Here is a 13,128-nt window from a genome sequence, read left to right as displayed (position 1 = left end):
ATCATCTAATAGGCACCCTGGAGCAGAAGTGGTTGTATTAGATGTTCTAACAACTTAACAAGGAGTCTAATATGCCCCAGAGGTTTAGAAATACAGCTTTTAAAAACAATGTGTTCCTATTACTCCTGGCAGTTTTAATCAGGTAATCTTACTGGTGATTTTTAAGAACATTAAACATTAGCACTGCTCATGAAATGGCATAAAAACATACAAAACTCCATTCAAACTCCCTTATAATATGGCTTTAAAATACATTTAGAAAATATTGCCATTACCCATACAAAACCTGCAGAGCAAGCCTATTCTCACTTGGTCCTTGCTGGGTAAGGTGCCATACTTGGATGATCAAGATTGCAACCAGGGATAGTCTTTTTCAATGTCTTTTAATCAAGGGGGAAAAACATCTGTCTTCTTTTTGTTGAATTGTAGACCCGAAATACTACCAGTGGCTCCTTTAGGGCTGGTCAAGGCATCTTCAGCCTTTGGCCTCTCTTTGGACCAGCCATGATTCACAGCCTCTTCCTGATAAACTCGTCGGGAGACATCTTTCTGGAGAAGCACTGGAAAAGCGTCGTCAGCCGCTCAGTTTGCGACTACTTTTTCGAGGCTCAAGAGCTGGCTTCGGAGGCGGAAAACGTGCCCCCCGTGATCCCTACCCCACACCACTATCTCTTAAGCGTTTACCGACACAAGATCTTCTTTGTGGCTGTGATCCAAACAGAGGTGCCCCCTCTTTTTGTCATCGAATTTCTCCACCGGGTTGTGGATACGTTTCAGGTGGGTAAATGGTGGGGCCGTTATGGATCCGTTCATTCAGTTTATTCTTTAAGAAATGAACTGCTGGCTTCCACACCTTCTATGGTCTGACAACATGGTCCCATTTGAAGGAAAGGGGCGAATAAACATTTAAAGCTTACAGATTATGCTGGTTCACGTATTGAAACAATGATAGGCAACTGTTAAGAGCAGCACTGGCTGGGAAACATGAGAGCCATTTTAGGCTGATCCGTTCGACTACTCCACAAGGCACTTACTTCTTATACTGCTTGGGACTGATGGTAAGGAGAATCCAGATTTTCCACCCAATGCACTAAAAGGTTTTTGGTTAGCACAGGGAGGAGACAGTGAGGGGGGAATACCAGTTTGTGCGACAGTCTTCAAAGGGCTGGGCTGATCATGGGACTGAGAGTTTCCCTTCTGGCGATGGGTCAGACTCCATGTGATGCTCAATGTGTCTTTGAATCCTATGGTTGGAATTCTCCCCTCTTTTTCTCCTTATCTTAAAAAACCCACAAAGCAAAATAAAAAAGAATAAGAGCCAAGGCTGGGGAGGACAATCCACTTTGGTCGGCCGGAGAATGTTGTTATGTATTTTTAAAAACAGCCCATTTTCCAGGCGCTGTCCAAGAGGCCCCCCAGACTCCCCTTGGAGCAAAACTTTCTAGCTCCAGTCCAGCTGGAGTTGTAAGAAACAATGCTGGAATTTGAGCCGGTAACCTGAGGAGCGGCAAAACGTCAGAGTTGCTTACCTGGGAGTTCTTTATTCTAGATGTGTCCAGTTCCCTCCTTCAGTTCCCTCTGCAGCTTCTTGACAGCTAGAAGTCCAAGACTGTTCTTTTTGTTCTTTGGCAGGTGAGGGGGGAGGGAACCCAACTTAACATGGCACATAATTCACGGCCAAACGGAAATGAAATAAAAAGGTTCAGGTACTCTTTTGTTTTCTAACATTTATCACCCCGCCTTTATTTCCAAACATAATATTCTTCTCTCATCTTCATCCTCAAAACAACTCTGTCAGGCAAGTTAGGGTGAAAGAGAGTGGCTGGTCTTAGATTACCTAAGCGGGATTCATGGCTACATGTGTGGATCTGAATTTGGATCTCCCTGATGTTTATCCAACCAAGCATAGCCAAAGCTGGTGCACTCCAGATGTGTTGAACTGTGACCTCCCAAATCTTGGGAATTCTGGCAGTCCAACACACCTGGAAGGCAGCAGATCGGGGCAGGCTGCAGTGACCACTACTCCACAACAAACCTGTCTGTTTCCAGGTGACATGTGCCAGTGGCCACAGTGGTCATTCACCAGCTTCCTAGTCATTTTGTCTGAGCTTGTGTAGAGGAATGCCCACTCGAATTGGCTCAGGACTGTCTGTTTCTCACCACTTCAGTGGTGTCTCAGACCCACTACCTGATAAAGCCACCTCAGGCTTTTATTTCCCCATATTTCTGGGAGCATGTTTCAACTCACTCTGTGACTAGGCTGGTTCATCTTGCTGTCCCTCTCCCAGGATTATTTTGGCGTCTGCTCAGAGGTGGTCATCAAGGACAATGTGGTGGTGGTCTATGAAGTGCTGGAAGAGATGCTGGACAATGGATTCCCACTGGCTACTGAATCCAACATCCTGAAGGAGCTGATCAAGCCACCTACTATCCTAAGGACAGTTGTCAACACCATTACAGGTCAGAGAGAGACTGTGTGCGTGTGTATGTGTTTGCAATAGAGTTAGCTTTTTCAGCTATAGCACTCACTCTTAGCTCAGATTTGCATGTTAAATTCTTACTGCTCACTTTTATCACACTTTGAATATATATATATATATATATATATATATATGGACTACTGTGGGAGTCTGAGAGTTCTAGTCAGAAAAGGATATATATGTGGCAATGCTGCTGTTCTGAGCTCCTAAGTAAAATAGGAGCAAAAGGTATTCCCAGCATCTGGTATTCAGTGGTAGAATGGCTCTCTTTGTGGAAGTTCCACTTAGCAACTGTTGCTGATAACCATTGTTCTATTTCCGATATCAATTTGTCAAATTTGACGCAGGCAAACTGGAGATGTAAGCTTCCACTGCCCCTTGGCCTCATTTGAAAAACCCTCTGTACATGATCAGAGCAGACAGTCAGTGAGGGTGAGCATTTTCTCCCCAGGCAACCTTCTAAGTGAGAAAGGATTGAGAAGAAAGAGAGAGAAAGAAGGGAATGGGCCTGGGCATTTTTTGCCCTGACCCTGCCTGCCTCTGACCTCGGGCCCCTGAAGATAATCCCCAAGGGAATGCAGGTCTCAACAGAAAAGAACATTTTCCTGTCCCTGGTTTAATCCCTTTTTTGAAAGCTATCTAAATCGTTGGCCATTTTTAATTACTTGACATAGACTTTGAATTGAATGTGCAGGATATACATTCATCTGCTCACAACTCTTTGTTTATGGTGCTTTTAAATTCCGCACTAACAAAAAGTTATCTGGGTGATGTATGAAACATCAGAAATACAAACTATATAGTTTCCAGAGGGTAGTCATTCCTGTCTGTTGCAGCAGAAATTATTTATCTGTTGCCGCAAGAACCCTGAGGCACCTTAACATCTAACTGGTTTCTATTTTTCACAAGCTTTACATTAGTGATGAGCAGACTGTGCCCTGCAGGCGACATGCAACCCCCGAACCCCACTTTTGTGACTCTTGAAGCCTCCTACCAGTCTCCCAAAGACCCCCAGCCCCCCAAATTTAAATAAATTGCTGTGAGTTTTGCACAGTTTTTGCCTCAAACCAAGCAGAAAGTCCCCCATGTGTGCAAACATTCTGGACTCACATCTCCACAAACACCCCAGAGCCCCATACTGCTCTCAGATACCTCCACCTTCCATTGTAGTCCCTCTAAAAATGGCAACTAGTAGTGATGGGATGTCATTCCCTACCACCATTTTGAGATGAACTGCAGAGGGAAATGGAGGGATTTGGAATTGCTGTGACAGTTATGGCTGGTGGAAGGAAGGCTGTCTGGAAGTAAATTTGGCACCAGGCCTCTGCCCAGTTGCCCACTTTTGCTTTACATGGATGGATTGCAGCCTAGTTCAGAGGCATCCAGGTGGCGGTCCGTGAACATGTAGATCAACTAAATTTGTTATCCTTTAAGGTACTATAACATTTGAAGTAAACAGAGACGGCACACAATAAAACTAGCAGCAAAATGAAAAATGCTGAACCATGGAAAACCAGAGTAAAACCAGCTCGAAAGTAGAAGAGTGCTACGATTAAAAACATTTCTTAGAATGCCTGGGGGAGTCTAAGCTGGCAATGAAAAGTCAGTTTTCTATCTTCAAGGTTTTCATCTCTTCTTCTCTGAGAAAAGAAGATTTCTCAGACACCCAAGATGCCATCTCCATGACTCTGTGGCCACAAGCGATCTTGCTAGACTTGCCGCATCAGGCCCCCACACGGCTGCACCCAAATCCAAACTTGGAAGACTGCTGGAGCCTGAAACAGCAAAGATTGCTGTGTTAACACAACAGAGGCCTAGAGCCCGGTGGGCAGCTGTAGCCCTCTGGGATGTTTTTGTACTGCAGACTCCCATAATCCCTCAATATCGGCTGTACTGTCAAGGGCTGATGCAAGTTGTCAGCCAAGCAAAACACCCAGAAGGCTGAGTTGCTCATTTTAGAAGCTCCCTGTTTCCTGGCTGTCAAAAGGGCTGGCAGTGCCCATCTCTCTTCCCTTTTGTGCCCAAGGAGGGCTCTGGGGCAAGATCAGACAGAGTCCCTTGTACCTCACTAAATAGGGCTCCTCGCCTCAGCCCTTGCAGCTCCTAACTTTAAACCCCAGGCTTTCTGGCCCATATTTCTTTAATATTGTATTCCAGAGATGGAGTTAAGGGCTGAACTGAGTGGAAATTGGTGTAAGAGGCTAATTTCACTTAAGCTGCAATCCCATGCATGCTTGCTCTGACCTCAGTGGGATTTAACAACTCAGGATAGAGAAAGTTCAGAATGTCCATGCTGCTGAGGGATTCTGGAAGTTATAGTCCACAAAAATAATTTCCACCAAACTTTGTACTGAATGCAGCCTGTAAATCCCACAGTATGTAGTACTATACTGTTGTAGTTAAGGGGGCTAGGTTTGTGGGGCTTGGCCTGGCTTCCCCCTTGTCTTACTCACTGCCCCCTTCATCTTTCAGGGAGCACCAACGTGGGAGAACAGCTTCCCACAGGGCAACTCTCCGTAGTCCCTTGGCGGCGAACGGGGGTCAAGTACACCAACAACGAGGCCTATTTTGATGTGATTGAGGAGATAGATGCCATCATCGAGAAATCAGGTACAAGGTGCTGTGTTCTCAGGGCACCTCCTCTAGGAGACGGCACTCTTGGATAAATGGAATAGAAGCCTTAATGTTTTAGCTCCCTTCCCATCAAATCTCATTATATTTTCCTTTTTGTGCACCTTCTTTAGCATACCCTTCAACTGTTACGGTTTGACATAAAGAGCCCTGCTTGGTCTTCTGCTGTTCCACTTTCTTAGCTGCCTTTAAAATGTCCCAGTTTCCTTTTCCTTCTTCCACTTTCCCCCCTTCATCCTCGTCTTACTTCACTTGATGCAAAAGTAATTTGCACTCAGTTAAGTCACCAGGAGGAACAGGAGAGGAGGGGACAGTGTCTTGTTTTTTTAAAATCAATATATAAATTCTAGGGCTTCCTTGTTTAAAATAGTATTGTGTGTTCTTCCTCATTGACAATTTTACCTCTTGCTGTGTGGTCACACCCTTTTCACCACTCTCTGAAGTGGCTCAGCCACATCTGTCCTGGTTTTCATCTATGAAATGTTGAAAGGCATGTAGTAGTCCCCTCCCAACTTCTCTTTGTCATTTTGTTTAGTCATTCAGTGGCAGCATTTGAATATCACTCTTCAAACATCACTGATAAAGCAGTTTCTAGATTTAAAAACAACAGCCACAATTAAGAGACGCTCAGCCAAGGCTAGCCTTGATTTCCTTTGTAACCCAAATGGCTTTTGTTTGCTGTGTTGCAGGTTCTACAATTACTGCTGAAATTCAAGGGGTGATCGATGCCTGTGTGAAACTAACCGGGATGCCAGACCTTACCCTCTCTTTCATGGTAAAGATAGGAAGGAGAACTTGGGGAGATTCCTTGTTTGGATTATAGTTCTCAGAATCTTTGGCCATTCTGTAGTCTTTAAAAAAAAGCAATGTCTCTAACTCTGGGAAGGACTGCATGTTTGTTTGGAAGTTTTGAAAACGTCTATACTGTTCATGAGTTTAAAGTTCTCAGAGTGTCATATAACAAATGATAAAATAATTAACATATCAAAAATTAATGGAGCCTGGTGATGGTAGAAGTAGAGTAGTGACATTCAGGATATATGTGCAATGTGCTGGAATCAATGAGCTGATTTTTAAAAAGTCTTGGCCTGATATAAATATGGCCTCAGATGTGGATTTATCTGGGGGCAGGGAGCATGCCATAGATAGGATGCCACCACCAAGAAATCTTTTCCTACTTAAAGTCAGGAGTTAACAGGGAAGATCTGAGAGACATGGCAGATGATCTCATTGTCCTTGCAAATCAAAAAGTTCCAGCTCTTTAGCCTTGCAAGCCCTGGTCCCACTATAGCACTGGAAACAGAAGAGAGGGTTTAAAGCTTTGAAATGGGGATTAGGACCCGTGAAGAGGAGGCAACAATGAAAAAAGATTCAGTAGCATCAGAGCCACCTGCTTAGCTGCAGGGGTGCCAGACACCAAAAAGGTGCTGTCTACTAAGAGCTCTCCTTTGTCTTTCTCCTGTTTATTCCAGAACCCCAGATTGCTGGATGATGTCAGCTTCCACCCCTGTGTGCGCTTCAAGCGCTGGGAGTCCGAACGCATCCTCTCCTTCATTCCTCCAGATGGGAACTTCCGCTTGCTCTCTTATCACGTCAGTGCTCAGAAGTAAGGATAAGGGTTAGGAATTGCTGCTCCTGAGATCTTTGATCTGTTCTATTAATTAAAAACTAGGAGTCTGTCAACGTGACATCCTTCTTGTAGTCCTATGTCAGCTCCATTCTTTCCTTGTGTTCCCTTTGCTAGAATAGTGCAACACAAAATCTTCCCAGACCTAGTGCCCCTGCAGAGGGGCTGAGCTCCATCATTCCCTGCCAGTATGACCCTACAGGTTATCATTGGAGTCATAACCCAACAGCAGAGATGTTCTAATGTAACTTGTCTCACCCTAGCCAGCACTAGGCTAAGGAAAGGACATAAGGGTGTGTATGGCTGTTCTTGAGTATAGGGACAACAATGAAGTATAGGGCCTCTCCTAGTCTGGTGCCCTCCAGAGGGTCAGATAGTGAGTTCTGTCACTGGGATGAGAGAGAATTAACCAGACCTGTCCCTGCTGAAGAGGTACAGTTGGAGTTGGTGGTATGGCTGTGCTGGCTGGCGATGGTGGGAGTCATAGTTCCACACCAGAGGTGTTTTAATGCAACTCCCATCACCTTCAGCCAGCAATAGTTTGGGGGAAAGCATCAGATTGAGGAAGGCTGCTGTTAATAGTTTGCGTCACATGTGTTTATCTGCTTTTCTGTGCCCAGCTGAACAAGAAGAGACAGAATAGGTTGTACTTTACTCCTCTTGCAATAATTTGTCTTCCATTCCAGCTTGGTGGCCATCCCTGTCTACGTGAAGCACAACATCAGTTTCCGAGACAGCAGCTCACTGGGCCGCTTCGAGATCACAGTGGGGCCGAAGCAAACCATGGGGAAGACTGTAGAGGGAGTGATGGTTACCAGCCAGATGCCAAAAGGCGTCCTGAACATGACCCTCACACCTTCTCAGGGGACGCACACCTTTGATCCTGTCACAAAGGTGAGAGGAAAGTGGGGGATGGACCACAAAGGTGGGTGCTCCTGCCTAGTTTCAAGAGTCACAGCAATGGTTGGGTGTTTCTTCAAGAAGCATTGGCTACTTTCAAGGATAAGGGATCTGTAATTGTCAGCTAAGAAGAGGAGATAGGATAGCCACTTCTGAAAAAGAGTGGAAGAAGTAGGAGCAGCCTGGGAGCTGATATCACAGAATAGCCCCCAACGACTTTGCTTTGAAATGGAGAGCCTGCAAGGAGCTATAGGGCAAAGAGCACTTGCTAGCCAGCCTCCTTCCTCCATCAGAAGAGACAAGGGAGATGCCATAAGGACTGAGAAGGAGATGGTGACTGTGATTGAATGGCAAAGCAAGCCAAGGAACCATGGCTCATTAGTTATGAGAAGCATACTGGTATGTACAGCCAAACAGTCCCTGGCATTTTGTTGGTTTATTGAGTTATCCAAAAACAGCACTCTCTTCTTTCTGGTTTCTTTTTATCTCAGCAAGCCAGAGAGCGAATTCCAAGCATGTTCTGCTGGTTTGTTCCTCTGGTTCGTTGAGCGAGAAGCAAACTCAGGAGGAAAACACCCACATTTAAACACCAACACAGCCAACAACAGAGCAAAACTCCAGTGATTTGTTTAGCTGCTCCTGCCTCGATCCCCAAAAAGGAAGAGGCAGGATATAAATAAACATTTTATTATTATTAGCATTATTATTATTATTATTATTATTATTATTATTATTATTATTAGGACTGTGGGGTGTGCTGCACATACATCACAAGCCAGAGTTCCCATGAGTCCCTTCCTTGTCACATCTTCTGACCTCACCCAGTGGCTAAGGGCTCTTTACCCCCCTTCTCTATCCCTCCTTGCAGTGTGGTTATGAAGCTTGATGTCTTGCTTGTCAAGGCATCATCTGATAATTTTAATTCCTGGGCTTTGGGGAGAGAAGGCCCTGTGATTCCAGGCCTCAAACTTCACAGCATCCAGTTGTACTGATTTGCTCCTGGCTGTTGCACAACGTCTAGATTACTCTGATCTGTCCTTGTTGTCTCCTCCGCCCGCCTCCCCATCTCTTGCTCTCTCCCTCCTCCACGTTGAAGATGCTGACTTGGGATGTGGGGAAGATCAACCCTCAAAAGCTGCCAAGTTTAAAGGGGACGATGAGCCTCCAAGCAGGAGCCTCCAAGCCGGACGAGAACCCCACCATCAACCTGCAGTTCAAAATCCAGCAGCTGGCCATTTCAGGTTTGTGGGATATTTCTTTTTCCCTTACGTGTTTATAATGTTCTCTACCAAAGGAGAAAGCAGAGCAGATACCAGCACATCATGACAGAATCACAAGACAATGAATACGTGAATGGTTATCCTGATCAAAGCTGGGAAATAATGTGTCACAAGTAGCAGTGTTACATGTACTGTAACATGTTACTTTGGGAGGTAATGAAGGGGCAACATTATCATTCTGAAAAGTAATATAATAAGTAGTTACATTGTTAGTACTATAATGTTTATACTAATTACTTCAAAATGTTTGGGGAGGTTCATTCTAGGGCATTTGGGGGAATTCTTTGTTTTTTAAAGTTACATTTAAAACTAAAAAATATATAACACATTAGTAACTTGTCACCGACAAGTAATGTTTCTGGTACAGGTTGAGTCCAAAACACCAGACGTGTTTGGGATTTGGGGGAATTTGGGGTTTTGTTCTTTGTATTATTTTGGAATATCTGTGTTTGCATATATGTGCATAATGTGAGATCTTGGAGATGGGTAATCCCTGGGGAATCTGAGTGCTGCGGGAAAACACCTAGGAATAAGAGTTGCAATGCTTGAGGGCAGGAATTCAGATACATCGAATTCTTTGTTCCATCTCAGACCTCCCATATCCAGATTACTTGTGATGCAAATGAAGCTAATATGCCTAGGCTGGGCTGGGGCAGCTCTGGTTCTGAAGCTCCCAGTATGCCAGGGCCTGTGCCTTGGCAGTAATGGACTGCGTCTCCCATAGTGGTACACCTCCAGCTTCTCTCCTTGCCTTTTTTGTCCTCCTAGGTCTGAAAGTGAATCGCCTCGACATGTATGGAGAGAAATACAAACCTTTCAAGGGAATCAAGTACATGACCAAGGCTGGGAAGTTCCAAGTCCGGACCTAAGGGTTCCTCTGCCCAAGGGAAGACTTGCGTATGCCCTCACTGTCTGACCTGTCTCTGCTCTTGTCATTTTCTGGGGCATCTCCCTGCTGTAGCTCACCTGGATTTGGCCCGGGCAGGTATCTCTTTTCTGCACTGGGCGAGCCACCACCTTTTGTTACATTTTGAGGCTCTTGGACAGAATGGAAGAGTGCATGAGAGAGTATAGTGAGAGGTTCACCAATCAGTTCTTCAGCAAATGCAGATGCTGTGCCCTCCTTCCTTTTGTGATTGGCATTTCCTTGTATCTTGGCCAACTGGAGTCCAATGCCCTGAGTGACAGGACCAGAGGAGGAGATGTGTGGGGGCCAGGGACAGTGATACATTGAGTCTTGGACAGTCTTCATATACATATGTTTTTGTTAGTTTCAAAGACTGACTGGAAGAGAGCTCCATCCAACTCCTGTGCATCTTCAAAAACCTTAGATGGAGGAAGCATTGTCTTGGCATCTGTATTCATTCAGTCGCTCAGCCAGATTTATGGGTCCAGGAAAAGGCTGAATAAAGGTAGTAATTTGCTTAGAGAGATGAAGGTGGTATGAAAGAGGCTTTAGCCCATTGCAAATTAGATCATTTCAGATGTTGTCTAGGCTGAACAGGTTTTGCAGCGTTGCGGGTAATGCTTTGAAAACCTGCCAGGCCTGTTTGCCCAAGGATGGCAATGGAGCAAAAGACTGGAGCATGTACACCTCTGGCAACACCATCCTCTATGATGCCATCTTCAGCTCTCTGAAAAACTCTTGTCTGCCAAGGTTTCTTTGGGAGGGAGGTGTGGTAAGAAGCTTATGTACAAATCTGTGTTTCATGTTTGTAAAAAGAACCATCTGGCTAAAAGAAGGGAGTGGCAAAATTTGGGGTTTTTAGAGGCTTGTAATTTTTATTACTGTACTACAGCTCCTCCTTCTGCATGTATGTTGCACTGTTGGTTCTCCTTTCTTGCATGTGTTGCTTCGGTATAAATAGAATGTAGCTCTATCCAGGCACATGCGTGTGTAGTAGTAGTAGTGTGTACATGCATTCTGATCTGAGTTTGTACCAATTTTGCATGGCCATAGTTTGTTTTGGTTCTGAATTTTTGCCTCCCATCAACATGGTAGATCCAACTTAATTTCTTTGGCATGGGAACTGTCTTTAGAATGCCCTGGAATAGTGCTGAGACGCAGCAAGTTGTGTCAGAGAATCCACAAAACATATTACTGGGCCAAAATAGCCCATGTACATGAGACATTGCTACCTTTACAATGGCAGTGTAAATGTGTTTGCTTTTGCAAGACGGCAGGGAGTGAAAGCAGCTATTATGACACACCCAGTCAAATGAAATATATTTTTGTTACTTCACTGTAGCTATAAAGACAGGCATAATCGTCTCAACAATAATTGTGTTGAACTGTTCACCTTTAAAACTTGACTTCTAAATGTGTGCATCTTACAAGTCAATCCTCTAGCTCTGCTCTGACCTAGCTGTCCTTCTATGCTTTCTGTTTTTTAAGACTTCTGTCTTTTAATGACTTATAGCATATATAAAAGTACAGTTGTCCATTGTAACAAACTAAGTCTAGTCACAAAGACGTTTAAAACTGCTCTGAGAAGGAGTACATTGGCAATATCATAATTGCTGGCCAATAGCCCACTGACCATACCTAACTTTTCATGGTTATTGGGAGATGCTTTTCTCCAGAAGAGAAAAACATTGTTGTTGTTTTTCAGGACACAAAGGTCCATTCATATCACCACCACCAAAACCAAGATTTTATGTTTACATCTTACTTCGCCCAGACGGACCTGAGAAGTTAACAGTATCTCATAACCGTAATGCACTGTGACAGTAAAAGGTATTATTGAACTGTAGGAAGAAGTTGCAGGGGTAAGCACTTGTAACCCTATGGACGTTGTTGGGCTCCAGATCCCATTACCCCAGCCATTGGCTAGATAATGGGAGTGGTAGTCCATTGACTTCTGGGGGCCCCAAAGCCACCCATGCCTGTGTTGATACTACCTCCTTTCGGGGCTTTGGGTTGGTCTCCCACCTGGTTAAACGGTGCCCTACTAGTAAAAACATTCATGCAGTTGCTGCAAGGCCTAGATAACAATGTCTGATTTGTTGACTATTCATTTGGCACACAGTCCTATCACAACAGATAGTGGGGAAGGGAGTTGTACCTGCGGCTTATGCGCAGTAGGTGGGGTTGCAGCCTAAAGAATGGCCATTTTTTCCTCCTGGTTTAACCAGAAGCCAGACACTTCTCAGGTGGTAAGGTTCAGTGTGACAGTGTTTGGAACAGTGGTGTTTTCCTCTCTCTTTCATCCTGAAATATCTTGCCTTCCAGTTGGTCCTGGATTATGTTATCTGTGTTTTTATGAGTTACATTAATATCTCATCTTTCCTCCAGTGAGCTCCAGGCAGCTCCTTTGCCCCATTTTTATCTTCACAACAATCCTGTGCAAGAAAGAGATCAGGGTGGAACAGAGTGGCCCAAAAACACTGGGTGAGTTTTACGGCTCATTGTGGACAGGAATGTGGTTGTTCTAAGTCTCAGTCCAGCACCCCAATAAATGCAGTCCAACACACCAACAACATGGTGTGTAGAGGTCATTTTAAAAAGGTGTGCACAACCCTTTCTGTTGTGTTGTATGAAAATTAATGATGGGAGTGGAAGAGGTCCCTTTTTGGGAGCTTCAAGAGAGGATGGCACTTTTTCTTGTGCTCCTGTAATTTGTTGGGAGCAGTTGGAAATAGGATGCTGGACAAAATAGGCCTTTGGTCTGAACCAGCAGAGCTACTCTTAGTCCAGTTAGGTTTCCACCTGAGGTCTTCAACTATCTTCTAAGAGTTTATTCTGCAAGCATTCTAAACCTTTTGCTTGGCCTTTCTCCTCTCTTTCCATTTCTGTTTGTTGTTTATCCATACATCCGATCTTAAAATATTTATATACAACCTTTTGTCAATGGATGGTCTGAATCCAAATCTTCTAATATATAGTATTCCTGGAGACCAAAAGGTGTACATGTACAAAAACAGTGTTTCATTAACTTAAGCTGAACATAGCAAAGGATTATTTATTTAATACCTTTAGAACACAACTCACACACTCTCCCATATTCTTGCAGGGACCAGTAGTGGCTGTCTCTCCCAGGTTACAAGAGCTAGCAATCTGGCACCCTTCACAGCCACATAAAAAGCATATCACATCCTGGCCCTTCTTCCCATGTTAGTTACCTGTGGCCCATGGAAAGTGTGAACAGAGTTGTTTGTGGCAGATTGAGATTGTAAAAAATAAAAATGAAACTACTTATTTATTAAAGGT

At 44.3% G+C, this 13,128-nt stretch overlaps 1 protein-coding gene across 1 annotated transcript; it reads left to right on the top strand.

The window, feature by feature from the left end:
• Window positions 1-434: 434 nt before the first annotated feature.
• On the top strand, window positions 435-13,125 carry AP3M2 (adaptor related protein complex 3 subunit mu 2). Its single transcript, XM_089538852.1, has 8 exons — window positions 435-777; window positions 2,289-2,460; window positions 4,953-5,090; window positions 5,801-5,886; window positions 6,584-6,717; window positions 7,425-7,632; window positions 8,735-8,879; window positions 9,687-13,125. Exons 1-8 carry the CDS (start codon window positions 505-507, stop codon window positions 9,785-9,787), a joined length of 1,257 nt encoding a protein of 418 aa, XP_089394978.1. The 5' UTR covers window positions 435-504; the 3' UTR covers window positions 9,788-13,125.
• Window positions 13,126-13,128: the final 3 nt, after the last annotated feature.

The sequence above is a fragment of the Sceloporus occidentalis genome, unplaced genomic scaffold (assembly GCF_023333645.1).
Source record: "Sceloporus occidentalis isolate IW3139 unplaced genomic scaffold, rSceOcc1.0.p SCAF_9, whole genome shotgun sequence".
Lineage (NCBI taxonomy): Eukaryota > Metazoa > Chordata > Lepidosauria > Squamata > Phrynosomatidae > Sceloporus > Sceloporus occidentalis.
The sequence above is the reverse complement of the archived record's forward strand: the minus strand, read 5'-3'. Positions and strand labels throughout refer to the sequence as shown.